This window comes from Dromaius novaehollandiae, chromosome 1 (assembly GCF_036370855.1).
Source record: "Dromaius novaehollandiae isolate bDroNov1 chromosome 1, bDroNov1.hap1, whole genome shotgun sequence".
Classification (NCBI taxonomy): domain Eukaryota; kingdom Metazoa; phylum Chordata; class Aves; order Casuariiformes; family Dromaiidae; genus Dromaius; species Dromaius novaehollandiae.
Window position 1 is genome coordinate 88,018,396 of NC_088098.1, and position 19,917 is coordinate 88,038,312.

The 19,917-nt window shown below is 42.1% G+C and overlaps 1 protein-coding gene across 2 annotated transcripts; it reads right to left on the reverse strand.

Moving 5' to 3' along the window:
- Positions 1 to 2,945: 2,945 nt before the first annotated feature.
- On the reverse strand, positions 2,946 to 19,317 carry FBXO40 (F-box protein 40). 2 transcript variants are annotated; one of them, XM_026104894.2, is made up of 3 exons: positions 19,140 to 19,317; positions 9,765 to 11,660; positions 2,946 to 7,670 (listed from the first exon to the last, which is right to left on the reverse strand). In XM_026104894.2, exons 1-3 carry the CDS (start codon positions 19,146 to 19,148, stop codon positions 7,473 to 7,475), a joined length of 2,103 nt encoding a protein of 700 aa, XP_025960679.1. In that variant the 5' UTR covers positions 19,149 to 19,317; the 3' UTR covers positions 2,946 to 7,472. The 2 variants fall into 2 exon arrangements, with proteins under 2 accessions (XP_025960679.1, XP_064361490.1); XM_064505420.1 differs by lacking the exon at positions 19,140 to 19,317 and adding an exon at positions 16,842 to 17,027.
- Between the last annotated feature and the right edge of the window lie 600 nt (positions 19,318 to 19,917).

Genomic DNA, 19,917 nt, shown 5'->3' on the forward strand with positions numbered 1-19,917 from the left:
TGGCTGCTTTTCTTCCTCTGCCGGTCTGTTGCTCTCTTCACAGTCTTACTAGCCCTGGCGGTGACGGAGCTTACCCTTGCCATGGGCTGCTATAATCATGTACACATCCAAGCAAGCCATGATGCAGATTTACTCCTTGCATCCCAATCCCATCCTCACTTGCCACTTTAGTCCTACTTGGAAAAGAGTCATGAGGAGCATTAATTCTTCCTGCTCCTCAAGGCTCCACTGAAATTATGTTTAGGATCCCTGAATTTGTCACACTTGTCGGCCGGCTGCTCTGAGAAGCTCACCCATCTTCCCGTGGGGGTAAAGAGTCCTCGTCATCCCCCTTCTGCCTGAGGGGTTCAACCTTCACACTCCTCCCTTCTCACCTGGCCCTCCATGTCTCGGCATTTCTGCTCTTTGAGGCCGCACACCTCCCCTGCCCTGGCTTGCTGCAGATAGACAGACATAAGCAGACAAGACAGACAATAGGGAGGAGAGCCCACACCAAAGCTCAGAGAAAGTACACTTGTCATTTTTTCCTATGTCGCAAGTCAAGTTACTGTGACACTCTGCTGGAAATGACACCCCCTCCTGCCTCTTCTATGTCGTATATGTGCTTTAGGAATCAAAATAGCTTCTGTTTTATGATCCGTGGGGTTTTTTGTGCTCTCCCTGTCTGGCTCTGGGAGCAGACCGCCTCCTCGGGTACAGCTAAGAGAGGCTGAGGAAAGAGCCCATCATGTGCCGTTGCCCAATGAGCTGGGGCTGCTCTGGCAGATTCCCGACAGCCATTGAGGCAGAGTGCAGGTATCTCCACAGCTGCTGTGTGCAGGGCAAAGGCAGCAGCTCTCCCTGCTAAGGCAAGGCTCTGTTCCCTAATTTGCTTTTCTAGCTGCTCCCGTGGGACCAGAACTGCACTTTGAGCCTATGGGAGCAGATTTGGCCATTAGCTTTTTACGCACAGAAGTTGGGGGAAGTCTGCAGCCAGTGCTGTGGCTGTGAAATAAACCATGGCTTACTGCTTTCAGAGAGGTTCAAACACAGTAGTAATGATAGAATTTGTCTTTCAGAGCAGTAAACAGCTCTTGACTATTCTCTGTAATCAAATCCTTCCAGATGTTTGGTAAAGCTGAGACTCCCTACTGTTCTCTGGAGCTGCAGTCCTTTGCCTGCTGGATCAGCCTGGCAAAGGAAACAACCCTGGCAAAAAGTTTTTGCAACAAACTAACCTAGCTTGTAAACACAATTTTACTGTGTAAGTATCCTGCTCAAGAGATCCATTCAATGCTGCTGCTGCGACTGCTGGAAGAGAGTTGTGTTATAGGTGTGTCTGGTTTTGTACACAGGGAGCTGAAAGCCAGTAAAAAAAGTACCTGGCAGTAGATAAAGAGGGCAGAAGCCTAGACAACAAGCAGAGAGAAGGTACTGATGGAGAAGCATCAGGCAGCCAACACCAACAACGGAAGGGCTATCTGGTTCAGCTAAGGGAAGTGAATGAGGTCAGGGAGTACTAACAGAGATGTCTGTATGCTACAGGCAATACTGTGGAATCAGAGAAGTGGTGGTGGGAAGGGAGCTCTGGAGGTCTCCACGCCAACATCCTGCTAGATCAGGTCACCATGATTTTGTACAGCCAAGTCTGAAACTCTCCGGGGATGGAGACTCTACCACCTTTCTGGGTATACCTGTTCCAGGGCTGCACTACCCTGCTGATAAAATTATTTTTCCTAAAGTCCAACCTGGCCCTTCCAACCTGCAGCTTGTTGCCATTGCCCCTTTTTCATTGTCTGGCACTACTGAGAAGAGTTTGGCTCCACTATCTTTGTTGTATCTACAATCCTTCAGATAGTTGTAGGAAAGAACTAGGAACAGCTACTATGGGGTATAAACTAGCTATCATGCAAATGGCAGAAACATGGTGAAATAACAGTCATGCTTGGTACTAAAATATTCTTCAGTTCAGACTGATAGAAATGAAGCTAAAGACAGTGAGTTAGCATCAGATTAATGATGTAACAGGTTGTTTACATAAAACTCAGGAAGAAAGTTAGAAGAGACTTTTCTCTGGCAGAGGTCAGAGTCGGCTGTGAATGACTCAAGTTCATCACTGTATATATAGAGAGAGCTCTAATATTAAAAGAGATAAATCCCAAAAGGAAGTATGCTGCCATGAGAAACTAACTGCACATTTATGAACTGAAGACTAAACTGTGATAATCATAATTGGGCGTAGAACTATGTTTTTCAGTATAACAGATGACAAATTCCTTTACAAAACAGTCATTGAACCAATGAAAGATTACTTAGTTTTAAATAGCAATTAAGTCATAGAGCAGCTGGTCATCAAAAATAAATTTGGACTGTGTGATCATAGTTTGCTTACATATAAATTAAGCAGGAACCTAAGCAAAAGCAAGTCTATACATGAAGGGTTTTTTGAAAGGAAAAAACATCAAAGATTTAGGAGAACTCATTAACTTAGACTATAGAGGTCGAGGACCTGAAAGTGAGAGAAGCCCAGAACTTCTGTGAGAGATGCACAGCAGTTTTGGAACTTGCGTCCCAAATAAAGAAACAAAAATCCCTCTGTAACTACCTGGATGAACAGCCAGATCCACCATGTTACTAAAAATAAGTGAAGAATAAGAAAAGAGACAGACTGGCAAAGAAAACTCTTCCTTACATGTTTGCGGATATAATGTGACATGTCAGCCTGGAAAAGAAACTTTCAAAAGTAGAGAGAGTTTTTCAGCAATGTAAGTAAATAACTGAACCAGGAAAGAGAAGGTGACTATGCAGAGAGAAAAAATAATTGTAACTGATATGTAGTCTTATTCTACACCCAGAAAAATCAAACTGATGAGTGGAGCAGAGGAAAGGAGTGTGAGGAATATGAAGGTACAGGAATTACCCAATTTGAAAGTAAAGCAAACATTATTGTGATGAAACTGCGAAAATAAGCTAAGACAAGTATTTTATTTGATTTGTTTAACCATAATAATTTTTATTCTTAAGAAAGCAACAAGGAGTTACAGACCTTTACAAAATAACGTTGTTCAGATAAACTTTATCTTGTCTGTGCTCACTCAGTTTTGGAAGTTGGAGGCCTGGCGAGTAATTTCTTCCTCTGGTCTGGACTTATGATATTTGTTGCTATATGACCGACCCTTTTGCCCCTTAAGAAATATCATCTCTCCCATGTTACTGTACAACACTGCATGGGAATTCCCAGCCACTTCCTCAAAGAGAAGCATTTTCCAGAACATTAGTTGTTGGCAGTGAACAATGAGTATGCAGGAACATCAAAACTGGTGACTTTTCATTGTTTTACAAAGTCCTCTCAGCTCTGGTCTTTCAACAACATACTAGCTGAATAGTCTACCCCAGAGCAGAGGTCACACTACAGAACGAGAGTCACGGTAAAGTTTATAACTCAGAACAGAGTCTGCTATTCACTGAGTTCACAAGGCTCATGCAAATATCTTAGTTTGTCAGTAGAAACCAAAATAAATAAACTCTCCATTTCCCTTCTTATACTCTCCATGTCTCTACTCTACTAAATATGTTTCTGCTCTACTATCCCATCCTTCTAGTTTCTGTTGAATTGAATTATTTCCTCTGAACACATTTCCAGTCCCATCACCTCTTCCACATCCCACTTCCCTTCATGCACACACACTTTTACCTTTTTCCACTTGCCTCTCACCATGTCACCTTTACTCTGTCAGGTCTCCTCTATCCAAACCACGCACCTTTCCCGTTTCCAGTCTTCCTACTCTCTTGTTCTCAGCTTTTTTTGCCCTGTTCTGATCTCTCTGATTTCCATGAGGCCATCATTCTAGTTCCTATTCTTCCAACAAGAAGAAACATTGCAAAATTTGTCAGTCTCCGGAGCATGCAGAATATTGTTCTTGCCCTTCACAAGACATGTGCGCAGCACTAACAGGATCCAAACCATGAAGGTCTGAAGTGTGAGATGTGGACAGAGAGCAACCTCTATGCTCTTCTGGATTGGATCCACTTTCCCAATTCAGGTCCCTCCACAGCAAAACAGCTGTTTTAGAAAGTAACAAATGCCATGTTTCTTCTGATTGAATCCCTCAAACTGACATTCAAGAAATGTTTTGGGTCTGAAATCCTATTTAGGTGCCTAACTTTCTAATGGGAAAGTTTCCCTATTTATTTTGATTTTCCACTGGCCTAGTTACAAGCCTGAACAAGGAGGCTGAAGACTTGCTAAATTCAAGCCCAATCCTCCCTCTTTAGCTCCTGCTAATGAGTAGAACCATCAACATCCGGCTAGTCTGGCATACATGCTCTGATTAATTAAACTGCATCTGATACCAGCCAACAACTCTTCTCTAGTGTTAAATGAGAGATAAAGTAAGAAGTTTCTACCAGCTGGCATCTGTGAGGTAGGTACTCACCGTTCTAAGTGGGATCTCTACTTTGCTGTACCGTCTTCCCTCTTCCAGGGTGGGATTAACCAGACTAATCTAAAGGTCATTGCGTATTTTCAGCTTCTACTGTATAGCTGAAGTACAGGCTGTAAATGAATCCTGTTGACTTAACCAAATTTACGGTTTATAAAAGTATGCATATATATTTACCCAGGTGAATTTGTTTCTTTCTCTCTTGGTGAATTAGAAGCCTGTATATCTCCAGTGTATTTTATAGTAGTACCCCAGGGAAAAGGATCTAAGTCTAGTCTCCTAGATGTTGCATCTTAACCCAGGTTGGTCTCTAGATGTAGTGGTTGAGACATTCCTCTCTAACCCACGCCTTTGATGACCACACTTGCCAAAGCTGCAGCCTCTCTGCAGTCTGACTTTGGCACCTCCTTCCCAGGGAAAAAGCAAGGTCACCTGTTATAAGGCTGCTACATAAGTCAGAAGATCTCTAGAAAAAGGAAGATACAAGAAGAAAATCCCCTGAAGCTGACAGAAGTAGGCCTGAACCAGGATAGCAGCAAGGCCAGTGACACTGATACTAAAGGTAAAATGAGCCCAATTCACCACTAACAAAAAACAGTTTCAGTGGAGCTACACCAGTTTACAGCAGCTAAGTGGCTGATCAAGTAGAAGACAGTTCATAAACTGAATTTACTTTCTAATGGTCTCTTATACCCGCCTTGAACACTGACTCACTCTGAGACTTTATGTATAAGGCTCTTCTTTTTTTCTCCTAAAATTGTCCATAATCTTGAGTGCCTCCATTTTTAATTACCAAGCTTAGATCCTAGCACCTGATTTTTGGATATGTGTTTGCAGCTGCTCAGCATCTTTCGCGAAAGAGACCCTCATGTAAAGGCCAGTCTAGAAAGTTTGTGTTGTCTCACATGCATCAACTTTCCTATATAAAACACAGCGTGATAATATTGGACAATCTACTTCATAGTGGATTCTCTGAGGACAGCTGAGTTTTTGTAAGCATCTTTATAGAACAGTAAGTTTGTTTTTGCACAGTGATTAAAACACAGGATGAAGGAGCAGAACACCCAGCTTTAACTGCAGCCTGGCCCAGCTCAGATTCCTTGTGTCATTTTGCCTCAAGTTTTTGTACATAAAATTGTGTTGCTACCTGTCTTGTTTTCAACAGGTTTCATGTACAGACAGATTTACTCTCATGTGTACAGCATTATGAGACTTCCTAGGAAGGATCTCTAGGGAAAGGCGACAGAATGCCGTGAAAAAACCCAGTAACTGCTGCTAGTCCTGCTGACAGTCCTGGGACTAATCTGCACCCCAACAAATCAAAGGATATTTTCCTGAGAGCATGTATCTAGAGGAGAAAAATATTCTTATACAGTAGAATCTCACAGGGACCATTTAAGCTGCAAGTATAGATGAGGACAAACAGTACTCAGGGTTGTTTCTGGCACCACGCAATTCATGCCCTCGGTTACCATGGGCTCGATTCAGGTTCATCAGCAACCATGACTGATGGCCCTTATCAATAAGAGCTAGTTCTTCCTTGTGTAGTCACTTCATCTTCGATCTACACTGAAATGGGGAGCTGCAAGTGCAGCATGTCTCAATATACCTGAGTTGGGTTTAATCCAGCTGGCCCAGGTAGTGAGAGCAGTGGCACCAGCACCTGCTCTGCCATGCGAGTGCCTGGCCCAGGCCACCATGGATCCATGAGTACTGGTACCCCATGCCTGTGAGGTGAAAGCCAAATCACATGTGCTGAGCTCACGCGTATGAGCTTAAGAAAGAAAGTGATTGTATGCAAAGTCTGCCAGCTGTTGAATCACTCTAAAGCCATTTCAGAGGAATCCCACCTGCAGCCAGAACTATGGCATTTCTAACTAGCATGTCTGAAATCAGTCTAAATATTGGAATGAGATATCCACTGTTCATAGCATTCCTGCTTTCTCTCAAATTAACTTATTTCAACTTAATTTACTTATCAAAAAATCAATCAAGTCCTAACCACTTTTCTGCTCTGTTAGAATAGAAAAAATCTTTCTACTCCATTTGATATCTTCAGTGTTTCCTGATTTTTTCCATTTTTCCCCTTTTTAATTGTAGTAAACATTATCCGTACCTTGGGATGCTGAATGGGTTGCTGAATGTTTTTTCTTTTATGGAAAAAAAAACCTCGCTGTGACAAATTGTTCATTGCAAAGCTGATTAGGTAAGACATTCTGAAAGTGTCTTCCGATATTTTTTGATGGCTTTAGTGGATATTTAAATGAAACATTTAGAGCCAATTATTGATTGAAAAATATAAAAAACCAACTCCCTAAAACTGTCTGCAACTTTGTTATTTCTAAGAATGAGTGAGTTTGCTTTGGTTGGGTTTTAATGTTCCCAACAATGTTCCCACAAATAGGCGTGTTTGCCTGAATTAGGGCCCTAAATGATGGTTTTGTACGGTGGTTGTCCGTGCATTCCTGGTGGTCCTGGTGGTTGTGCGGTGCATTCCTGAGTCCTCATTGGAGTTCTAATTTATTTACTTTATTTTGGGGGCTCCTTTCCCTTTGCCCACATCTCAGAATACCTTAGCAATTCCTAGGCCTGTCAGGCTGGAGGGTACCTGTCTGTGTGCCCCGAAACTCCAGCCAACAGAGAGGTGGTCCAGATCTAGTCAAGCTGTACCTACATTAATGTACCTATATTAACTGCTCTTGCTTCTCTCAGGGACATGGTGTAGGAGCAACGGCCTATCTTCAAGGTTGCCAAGATGCTACTTACAAACAATATCCTTATTACTTTCTCCAGGTTTCTCAATTAAGCAAAGAACAGAAAAAGAAATAAAAAGCACATGACATCAGTGAGCAGTGTGCCAGAACTCTATGGATGTTGTTTTAACAATTAAATTAATGCAGGAGAAAGATGCAGGATGTTCCAGATATAGCTGGAGGGAAGCCAATTTTGTATTTCCAAAGGAGAGTTAGAAACAACAATCTTTAGAACTGAATTTCCAAATCTTCTTTCAAATGACCTTGAAAGTAACATGGGGAAAGGGATGCAGGTCATTCAGAACCTGCGCTTGAAAGTAGAGACCAAGGTCTTTTGAATCTGCTCTTGAGGTTCACACATGCTCGTCAGCAGCACGGGGTCCTTCTTGTGCTCCACGTCGTAGAAAGGACAATTCTTCAGGTGTTCAGACATGCTCATGGCATCATTGAACTGCCATTTGTTAACTGTGGAGAACAGGCTGCTGAACTGCCAGATCTAATATGTGGGGAAGGGAGGGAGGGAGGGAAGAGAAATTGGGGAGAGAAAACTGGAATGTTAACAAATATAATAGGATTTTAAAAACCTCAGTAGGCTTATAATGAATGTACACTACTTGTACTGGACAGACTAGTGCAATTCTGATCATGCAGGGCTGGTATAACAAATAAAAATGTGGTCTGTATTGTTAGGTACCTTGTACTTGCTGGTTTTGCTGCTTTTGTCATCAACTGCTATTTTTAAGGGGAAAGTATACTTCTACAGTTTTTGGTGCTAATCCAGTGCTGTACATTAGGAAATCCAGGACACCTGACCACTGCATATCTACAGAAAACTACATCACACATGTATAGTGTGCAAAAATTGAGATTAGATGCATCCAAGGCAGTTATAAAGCAGAGTAATTAGAGCATGCTTGTATAATCTCTCTCTCTCTCTCAAAAAAAGGAGTAAATAAAGATCGCCTTATAGTTGAAAGCACATATCAGTAACTTGGAAGTAACCACCCCCTAACAAGCCTAGAAAATTCGGGGGTTAAGGTTATGCCCAGAAGAAATCCAATCTTGTGAAAAATAGGAATGGTGCAGTTAAAATGTGCAATTTTTGTTTGCAGTGATAGCATGTATTTGTGATAAGAGTGTGGTTAAATCACTTTAATATTTGCTATATGCCATTAAATCAATTTTTGAAGTCATATTCGATTTCTTTTCCCTAAAAATGTACTTTCTTGTTGAAGAAGGACAATAGGTGGGTGTGTTACAGTTCAGAATTACCTGCACCTGTCTGAGTCCTATGTAATCAAAGCTATTATACCCAACAATCAAGAAGTTCAGTTTAATTACAAATGGAGTGTTTTCAAGCAGAGTCTGTGCATGGGAAACAGATTCATGTGTGGTCAAAACAGACAGCCAGACAGCTAACATTAAAGGGCTGGATATTCTTTAAAGGGAAGGTCACTGGTTTGAAATTATGCTACACTAACTGGAGGTAATTGCTATTTGATTGCTCAGCTGGATTTTTTTCCTTCTACTGAAGGAAGCCACATACTGCAGTAAACCATTTCAATGGCTAATTTCTGTTTTGGATTTGGCTAATTCAACTTGCAGCCATTGGTTCTTGTTACACTAGATTTAGAACTCACCACACTTTGTATTTTCTCTTAATAGCGAGTACTTTTCATGAATTGCTAAGTTTCCATTTGGTAATATCAATAAGTGGAGATCTTTAGCTGTCTGTTTGAAAGCCAGGTCATTAGATAATTTTTGCGAGTCTTTTTTGGATCTCTCTAAATTATTTGTCCATAGATCTGTTTCCTGTGGGCTTGCTCATGCAGGAGTCTCTGATATTCCCTCTCCTGTTTTATGTAAGAGTAACTGCAAGGCTATCAGCTAGCAAAAAACTGCAGTAACTGTTGTTTCAGCTGGATTTAAACTGAGCTGTGTTCACATATTTCATTCAGACTACCCAGACAGCCAATGGAGAAAATAATTTTCCATCACAAACAGTGGGAGGCCAATTTCAAGCCACCAGCTTAGCAAGAAAGGGCTTCCTATCTCCATGCTTCTCCCTCAGGTGCTCATATCCCAAGAAAGCAGACTTTTATGACAATCTTGTGAGCTACTAATCATGAAAACCCTAGGAGTTTGATGTGAATCCTGAGCTCCTTTCACAATCACATCTCTCTGTTCTTTACACTTTTTAGTGTTCTGAAGCGTGCTTTAGTTTCAAGATACCCTAGACCAGCTTGTAAAGAGGAAAAAAAAAGGACAGACCTCAAGTTCTTTAAGAACCTGTGTGTAACCTTTAAGTATCAGGAATTCTCAATTTGTAGTGTCTATGCGAACAAGTTACCCAAACCAAACCTGTGTGGGAACTTGCAGCTGGTCAGTAGGTTCTCATTTATACCTTCCTACCTTTGCTAGTCTTACTGTACTTTACATCCCTGCATCCTCCCCAGACATACAGTGCTGCGATTTACGACCTCATGATCCTTCTGCATGTCTGTGTGCTTACATGCAGCATCACTTGCTATGCTTGTGTTTTTTCTGGAGAGAACCCCTGGCTATCCTTTTCCCAATACCAGTCACTTGCCTTTCTGCGAGCTTTCCATGAAGTACCTCCGTAGGAATATCTTTTTTTCTCCCAGACCAGTAGGACCATTCCTCTCTCTTGAAGAAGAGTGGCACAGATGTCCCTCATCAGCACTGACACTTGCGATAGCTGAGATAAGCTGAAACTGTCCAGGAACCCAGCAATGTACTTGAGCACTTCTACTGGCAGGCTACTCAGTGAGTCTTTATTTCTCCCTCGATTAGCTACTGAGGAGTTGCACGTCCCTGATTCAGCAAGGACGGTGTCAACCTCTGGTTTAATAGCAAATGTCTTGAGAGGCTGACTGTATATAACCTTGGCCTTATGTCCAGTGGGGCGGAAGTGGCTTTGAACGTAAGTGCATCCCAAGTAGGCCAGTGGACAACGATGCTGGAACCATCCATCCAGACATGACTGGATATCAGCATGCACATTCTTGAAATGTGATGGGAACTCATCCCTCCTGAAGAAGTGACTGCACGTGAATGTGAAAGCTGAACTGCTTTTGTTGTGTCTCCTTGTTACACATTCTGTGTAGAGCTCCACATGGAGTTCGGGTGGGCTTTTTTCATCCACAATATCTGCTAGAACAGCATTGGAGGAGAAGGGTTCCACCTGAAAGTTGTATGTCTGTGTTGCAAAATCCATAAAAAGTCCATCAATACCCCTTGCTTCAGAGATCTCATGGCCTTTCAGTTCTTTTTCCAGTGCACACAACAGTGTGGTTTTAATTATATTTGCTTTAGGTAGTTGTTCTAGGCTTATTCCCAATTCTGAGGTATCCACCAACTTGTCTGAGGTTGGCATCTTGTGTCCCAGGGCATCTCCTAGTCGTGCTCTTTTGCCACAGTAGCTAACTGGCACCTTGAAGGTATAGACAGTCTTTACCTCCTGAGCTTCCAAATTCCCATACACAAAGTCTTTTTCTTTGGGAGTGCAAGCAGCTAGCTGGCCAAAGCGAATGAGCATTCCTCCATGATGTACCAGATACATATTGTAATCAGCTACACCAACTTCTTTCTTCAACCTCTCCAGGACTCCTTCTTGCCAGGGAGCCAGTCCTGTCATTTCTGTATTTGGTGACACCTGTTCAGTCTTTTGGTCTTTTGCTTCTTCTGCATCAGGCACCTCCTTTGCCTTCTCTGCAGAGGTATCAGCGCAAGGGGCTGATGCTGTTTTCTTGGAAGCCTCCTCCATCTTTTTTCCTGCACTAACTGCTGAGTCTGTTACCTTGCAAGCCAAGAGCTCTTTGCTGAAAATGTTCTCCCAGGTTTTGTAACCCCCCAGATCCATTCCTTCCTTGTCCTTTGCCAGTTGTTCACGCTCATGTTGGCTGAGCTCAGATGATTGGTCATCACCTTCTTGGGAACCACAGGTTAATCCTCCCACAGCACCTTCTTCCTCCCCTGTGGCTTCATCCATTAGCTCTTCCACTTCATACTTTTCTCTCCATTCTGGAAACAATTCAGCCATTTTCAAAGTCCTGAAAAGTATCTTCTGGTCTCTGAGGGCCAAGGCTGTGTCGAGACAGTCTTCATTCAAGGTTTCCTTCATAATGTTCTCATGGAGGGTTGTGTCTGAATCTACATTTGGCCAGCGATTCCACTCCATCGAGCAGCAAACAACACTGGCTGGACAGACCTGAAGGTGCTTCGCCAGCTTAAAGCGGGCCATGGAGAAAGGACAGCCGTAGGCCGAGTTGAGGCAGGAGACCTGCTCTAAGGGACAGAGCAATTGGTGCTCCTCCTCCTTGCACATGTGAAAGGTGGCCCCGCAGTGAAGGTGGCAGCTGATCACCATGCAGGAGATGGAGGGCTCAATCGGTGCACGGCAGTGCCGGCTGAAACACCTCTCACAGTGCTTGTGCTGCCCTGGGGGAGTCTTCTGAACCCGGTGCTGCATGCAGCAAAGACAAGAAGAAAAGCATTATTGTCTGGAGGAGCAAGAATGGTGGCCAGGTTGCCTGTGTTTGATTCCAACATGGTGGGTGTTCACATGCAGTTCTAGAGGGAATAAGACTGTGGGCAAACAACTTCCAGTTACATATCAGCAGTGATCCCTGTATCACAAAGTGGCCTGACAGTAGCAGGGATATAGATAGGGTCTTAGAGGTCTTTAGTTGTTAGCCCAGCAGAGGCAGCAAAGGTTTGAGAGAGTGAGCAGATTTCTGTCCCTATATTTGTGCTGATTCAGTCTATTCCAAACTGCTGAAATCAAGACTGCAAAAGAAATTATGTGGGCACAGAAGAGTTCCCCATTTCCTCAGTATTATTTGAGAAGGAAAGATGACATTTTTTTCCTCCTCCCTAGAAAAATTAGCTAGTCATTTGGCCTACAAGTGTTGTCATGCCCCCACACCCATATTGACCTGAATGTTTCACAAATGAACCTTCCTTTCTTCTACAGTACCAAAGACTAAAAATGAGGAATGTTTTCAAGACCACATTTCCCAATGTGCTAAACAGCCTGCATTAAGGCTGATTTGCCTGGTCTTCCTTGCTATACTTTCCTGATTTACCTATATGTTCCTAAATGATGCCTCATGCCACGGAACAGAGACTTCTGGGGACTTTCCTTCAGGCTGGTTTCTCTGTTGTATTCACTTGCAGGAGCCAAAACTCTGAATGAGGTGATGCCTTAGTCTGCATTTTGGAGAGGAGCTCCAGAGCACAGTGGAGGCTTATATCAAGGTTGTACTCAGCCAGTAAAATCTATTTTCTTTTCCTTTTTTTTTTTTTTTTTAACAAACCGAAATTCCCATTTGGTGGTCGCCTTTCTTCCCCTTGCTGCCTCCAGTGAGTGTCAAGTAGATACGAAGGAGGGGAAGAGGGCAAGTATGGTTTATGCCATGCTCCGTTCAGCACCGCAGTGTGCAGTGAGAGCAGAAGAGGAACAACAAATATCTAACCTCAGCAGAGTTTTCCCCTTCCTGTGATAGTACAGGAGAGGTCAGCTCTGAGCATGCTTTTTACAGGATGCCTCTTTGAGAAAGAATCTTTTTTTCCCCCCCTCTGGATATTTTTTAACCTGGATCATTTCTCTTATCTATTTCAGAGCATGATCCCACAAACAGGTCATCACTGCTCTGGTTTTTGGTTCATTCTATGTACTTCTGAAAAGTCAGCATGAAACACTACCTGAAATGGAATAGGCGATCGTGACTTGATCATATTTTATATCCAGTTTTCGAAGATGTTTTCTTCAAGTGATACCATAGGGGGCCAGAAAATAGGGAAACAGGTCCCAGGCAACAAGAACAGAAATAAACAATACCAGCCTAGTGTCTGTTTCCTAAATTCAGCTGCCATCAGGCAGCTCCATTAATTTAACATTTTGCAACTGACAGACTGGATTAACAGAAGTAGTTGAGGATGCCAAGACAAATGTTTCAGAAATTTCAGCCCGCTACATGTTTTCTTAAGGAAGACTGCATTTCAGTTCTCACAATTCTGTATTTCTGTGGTTTCAAAATATATACAAATTTTTCCAATCTTCTCTTTAAAAAGCTGTAATATAAAAAGGACATATAATGTTCCTGAGGTCCAACAACAAAACAGCAGAAGTACAAGAGTGATGTACGAAGTTCCTTTTATAAAATATTATCACTAGCGGATGACTAGCTTTTTGTGCGAATGAACTACTTACGTGCTTTGGTTTCATTATTGTGTTTTTACTTCGTTTCCAGGATGTCAATTAAATGGCTTAAATGAGCTAATTATACAGCCTGTTTTCACAAGTCCTCAATGCCCCCTTGCTCATAATATCTCTACCCTTGCAATATTTTCAGGCAACAGCTGTTACTCCTTCCTAAAAATGGGAAAAACGAGGCATGGAGATGGATGGCAAGTAAATGGAGATGGTGATTAACATGAGGCACGTCTTCCATTGCCATAAGGATGTAAGAGCAAAGAAATGACATTTTAGGTTAAACCAGTGGTCCACACAGCCAAGCAACCTGTCTCCAACAGCCAGCCTAAGAGGTGCTGGGACATTTTGTGGTCCTTTCCCCTTGTATACTGCCAGCATGCACAAAGGTAGGATTAGAGAATTAGAGGCTGCCCAGTCCTTGTGCTACTTCCTTGGAGCACCAACTGACAACACTAACTTGGCCCCAAAAAATAGCTGCTGTATGTGGAAGGCTCCATACTTCTGATTCTTTGCTCTTTGCTGTAAAGGCCAGGCTGCTTTCCCGGCTGGTTCAGCCTGGTGCAAATCTTTGTGGGAGGGAGAACATTAATGATAAGAATAAACTGTAGTTGTGTTTCCAAACAGGACCCAGGACATTTTTTTCTGTCATTTCTTGTAAGAAACAAGACTGGGGGAACTTTTATTCAGTCAAAATGGGAAGAGGATTCTTGACAAGTCTACCACCACACTTTCTGTGTGGTAGGACCTACCATAGCTCCATTGGACTCTTGTTTGGCTCTGGGAAAAAATACACCTTATTAGTAAAATAATTTAGATTTTCCTTTTTTCAAGGTTAAAGAAAGTGCAGTGGTGGTATTTACCTAGATGTGAGTGCTTTTGAATCCCCAGGCTTAAGTGACTTAACCCTGAGGAGAGCTGTGCTGCAGAGGAAGCAGGCTCAGGCTCGAGGAGAAGAAATGCTATGTGATAGTCCTTCCCCTCTCTTTCTTGAAGGTACTGTTTCAACAGCTCATCTTTCACACTTTCACACCTAGGCCATGGAAGTCAGGAACAATGCAGGAGAAGGAAAGAAGTCTGAGAAAAGCACTTCATATTGGTCCCTGCAGTCATGAAAGACTGCACATTTAGTTTGAATTTGATGTGCATTGATTGCTCAACACATCTTCATTTCATCTGTTGCAACTGCCAGCGCTGACCAATACCTGTTCACACCTCTTACTGAATCAGCCACATCACCCCTCCGTCCTGCACAGTAGAGGAACAAGTCCTTTGTGATCCCTTCACTCAGGGACAAACTTCCACTCTGAAGTGTAAGCTTGGGTACTTTGGCATTTCTTTGCACACGTGGGATAAGCTCAAGAGAGCAATGCAGAAAAGTAATATTTCATAACTATCTATTATAGCATTCCCTGCCTTGTTCTGGTTTCTGCACTGGGTTCTGCACAGGAGTGACACCACGATGCTGGCCGAGATGGCCCCAGCCAGATCCAGCCCCTAAATACATACACTTTAGGATGGTATCCGTCCCTCTTCAGGCTGTTCAGTTACATCTCCTTCTCTGCAGCTCAGAGAAATGAGAAACACAGATGGATATATTTCTTGTTGGCAGCATCCTTGCTACTTTCATCCTTGTAGCATTCTGCTGCAAATATAATTTCTAAAAATAGTCCCAGCTATGACTTGCATAAGGTCAGAGGAAGGCTGGGTACATTATGCTGCAATAAAAACATGAATGTATGAACAATACTTTCCACTGCCAAACTAACTCTCAGAGAGAAATAATTGATAAATAAAAGTATATCCTAAGGCACAGGACTTATGGATCTCTACAACCACAGAAAGACCTGCTTGCAAAGTTTCTGAGCCTGCTTTCATATATACACTGTTATATGCTGGAACTAACCACATCAGAATCACTTGTATAAAAAGAAAATATGTATTTTTTCTTATGAGAAGTTACCATACCAGAGCATTCAGATCCAGAATCAATCTTCACGATTATTCAGACCTGCCATTTTTAGTTTAGTTTACCTCATCTTTAAATTGTATATGCTGTTCTGTCAGACAGAAAGAAAGGAGAGAGAATTTTTCTGATATATATCATTATCTGCCAGGTGTTTTAAATGCTTCTCATATTCTGACATACTGGTAATCAGGAGCTCTGTATTTTAACTGATGATTTAGTTAGCTCTGCATTTTAGTTGATGATATTATTGTCAATGCACAAGTTACAATCAACTTTCAAAACACTGACAATTCACAAATTCTTGCCTCGGTAAGTTTGATGCATAAAATTCAGAGGCAGATGAGACACATACGTCAGGTAATGAAACTTTTCTACATACTCCTTGCTTCCCTGCAACTTACAATATCGCCTAAGAGCTGGGTTAAAAAAAAATCAAAATAGAAATGCTTATTTGAATCAAGTTCAAGCTACGGTGGAATGAAAGGATGTAAATTACAGTCCACATTCTGTCCACTTTGGTAAATCTTTATTTTTAGACTGCAATGACAGCAAATCAAGTAAGGTTTAAAAATATACAGCTGCTATTCTAACTGCAGATCTGTTCAGTGACAATAATTTATGGTTTATAAATTAAATATCTTTTATTTTCAGGAAATATATATTTAATTCAGTTGTATTCAATGAGCCAAAACAATACAATTGCTTTCCTGTATATTATTTGCTATATGTAGAGGACTCATAATACGACATCCTAAGATAATATGTCACATCTGAGTTGTTCTTAGAGAATCAAGGGATGACTCCTATTTTAAGGAACCATCAAAAAGGACCACCAGAAACCTCTGATAATTAGTTTACAGAGTGCCTATGAGATGCGATTGCAAATGAACATAAAACAATCTTTCAAAGACTTACAATGCCATAAGCAGCTTGTAAAACTCTCAGGAAAGTTTGGAGCTAAGAATTTTAAAGTTATATATGATGTTACAACAGAAAAAATATTTTAAAGGAATGTGAATATTTTGAAGTGTTTAGGACAGATAGCAGGAATTCACTATTTCTTTTAATTGTTATTACCCATTATGTGGCCTTTATTTTGTTTTCAGCATAACACCTAAAATGTGAAGTGAATACATAGTTACTAATTTCCTCACAGACTTTTTGAATATATTTACTATCTTAGTAACTGAGTGGTTCACAAGCCATAATGAATTCATCTTTGCAATACTAGAGGTGTACTTGAGGTAAAAAGATATTACTCCTATCTGACAGCTGGAGCATTAAAGCATAGGAAGATTAAAATAAATACAATTGAACATAATACTTCAGATGAAAAATATACGCCAAGCACAGAGATACTTAGGTTCTGATATTTCACTTGCAGTTGTATGCCTTCAGCACAAAACCACTGGCAGAGATGGGGTAGGAACACATTCTCTAGGATAGCATTGATATTTCCTTACCTAGAGACATTCTCTCTTTGTGCAGCGCATGATACTGCATTTGGACATGATTCTGGAGAGACGAAGTTTTCTAAATTCCTGCTGTTTGATACGATGAATTGAAAATAAAAAGCAAATCCAAGAATGCCATCGTCTGGCATCATAGTGACTTCTAATTGAGCCCAGGCCCTGCAGCAGGGACAGCTACAGTTTGACTTTGCCTTAGGAGTAGCAGGTCACTGTCCTCTGTGCTACACCTGCTCTGCAATTGCCACTCAGACTGAGCCTGTGTACGTGTTGCTAACCTAGCTTTAAATGAGTCATGCAGCGAGAATGGTGCAACTCAGGGCGGGTGTAAAGGGAGTGTAAAGGTATAGGTGAAATGTTCATCAGGAACTCTAGTGAACTGCTATTGGGTGCATGCAAGCCATGGTTTCTCAGAGACACAGAATTTGCACGAGTCAGTGTGGATTTTATAGGGGCACTTCGACTGCAGGGCAACCCTTCTGGTGAACCTCAAATCCCTGGAATAAGATATGGAGAGCATAAAGGTTTTCAGTGAGACATCCTGTCAGATAAGCCCAAAGATATATGGAGATGAGGCTGGGACAGATAGGGAGCCATTCCCTGTATTTTCCAGCTGGGCATCAGCTGACTGAAGCTAGGCTGTTTCATGGCAGTAACCACTGATTCAGAGTTACTGAAAGGGCTGGAATTGCTTTACATTGAAAAAATATGTTCTAAAATGGAAGAGAAGGTGTGGGCCCACAGAACAGGGCATCAGTCATGCAGAGGCTTCAGTCTCTGCTCCCGGCTTTTCTTGCATGTGCTGCTCAAATTCCCACAACGGTACATCAGATCTTCTTCAGCTCCTTAAATCTGGCATGCAGGATTGTGAGACTGAAGAGAGGCTGGGGCACCCACGGCCTCCCGCCCCTGCAAACCTGTGCTGCACACATGCAATACGGAGGCATGGGAGCCTGCTTTTGAAATTTCTATCCAGGCAGATGCACTAGTGCTCTTAGAGGAGGAGGGGAGGGTTGGGGATAACGAGGCATGGCTAACACAGGGCACTGCTGGGAGAAACCCCATGCAACATGCTGCAGGGATCAGTCATGTTTCCTGTTTCTCCCTAGCTGGAACAACTTTGTCATAGCTCACTTTAGAGAAAGGCAGAAAAAAAAAAATCCATGTGCTGAAGCAATCCCCTGGGCTTGCAGTACAGTGCTGAGCAGCACAGCACAGCTTCATAGCACAGCAGGAGGATCTTCTGCTGGGCATGCCAGGGAGTCATGTGGAAGCCAGGCGGCAAAGGGAGAAGGCAGGCTGGGACACGCAGCTGCTCTGCAGCTCTCAGTGCATGTGAAGGGTCCCTGTGCTGTCCTTGGTAGAGACATACACTATTAAGCAAACTCTTACTTTGCACCAATAACTGGCAAATGGGTTTCGTTCTGGTTTGAGTTCAATAAGCACTTTAAAATAACAGGTTCGAGTTTAGTTGCAGTTTGAGAAAAACATTAATAGTCCAAACTGTTTTTTTCCTTTAGGCTCAGGTTCTATTTTACTCCCTGGTAACAATATCATTAACGTACTTCTTTGAAAACGTCTTGAGATAATCGAGTGGTTTTAAGTAAAACAAAACAAACAAACAAAAAATCAGCCCAAGGCAGATGCCCAGCACAACCAATTTCAGAACTAATGGTTAACTCATAAAAACAAGAGAGAAAAGACACCTGAATAAAAACTGCTAAGCAGCCATAACTCTAAATGTTACAGCCCGTAACACTTCTAATTCTCAGTCCATCATCTTTTTATTCAGTCTGGACAACAAATGCGCAGTTTGTATCTGAATACATTAAAACTCATTGGATTTGAAGTCTTAGCATTTTTGTTACAAGATCGCTCCTGCTTCTTCTCTGACCCCTAGTGTATCTCCTTGTGTACCTCCTTTTACTTTTCTCCAGTTTCTTGAAAATTACAGCAACTGAATTTTTGATTTATTGTCTGTCCTAATACTGAAGTTCCCATTTTATAGTCAGCATTTTAGTTTTTTTAAAAAAAAACAAATACAGTATTGCAAACCATGGCTAATCCATTGAATAAATAATGGAGGTTCTTTTTTTAGAGTAACATGTCACAGAAGTTACCAGCTACCTCTGTTTTAGGGTACCATTTAAGACATCTTCTGTCTGATTATTCTACCTCATCCTAACCACTAAGATTATTTTGAAGACATGTCTGGATTTTCATAGGTTGACAGAGTAACCACTGCATAAGCTTTGATCAGTAAAGACTCCAACTCCACTTACAAAACCTTACCTTAATCATAGAGTCCCTGTGTTTGCACCAAACACTTGTTCACTTGGTTTTGCTCAGCTGAGTTGAAGTGAGATGGATAAGGAATAACTGGAAGCAGAGAAAGAGAGGACAGAATGGGAGGGCACAGAGCAAGCCCAAGTAGAAACATCAAGTAGTTTTGGATGTTAAAAATAAAACCAGTGCATGTGACCATGTAGGTCAGCTTACAGAGCGGCCTCTTCCACTCTGTTTATTAACACTGTAACTACTGGAGTGAGACTTAGCAGAGAAAATGGAGAGAAAGAAGTAACTGTGTCCTCTGTCCTGGGTACTTAGAGGAGCAGGTTACGTTTTCCAGAGCTCTGCAAGTTTCCTGCCACTCTCTGAGGAAGATTCAGTTCCCAGTTCTTTACAGCTTGACCCTTCTTTGTGCCTGTATCGGTTTGTGACTTCTGCTATTCCAATTGTCACTATGTTCCCTATTGTAATGAACTGCAGGAACAGATGCAAATAGTGATGATGTGTGTATGATCCACAGCAGATGGGGGCTTGGGAGAGGGGTGGTGTGGGAAGACAGCTGAAATGTCCCAGAATCAGCCTGGCGGTGTCCAAGCCCTCACCGAGGGGTCTCTGTAACTCAGGCCACTGCATGGCACAGCAAAAGGGTCCAGCCAGAAAGCAGGAGAAAGCCTTGGAGGTGCAGTTCATGGTGCCTCCCTCCCCAGCCAAACGTGGCAGTAACAGCAAAGGTAAGTAACCTTATTTAAAGGTCAACATGAGTCTAGCAAAGAATTTCAGA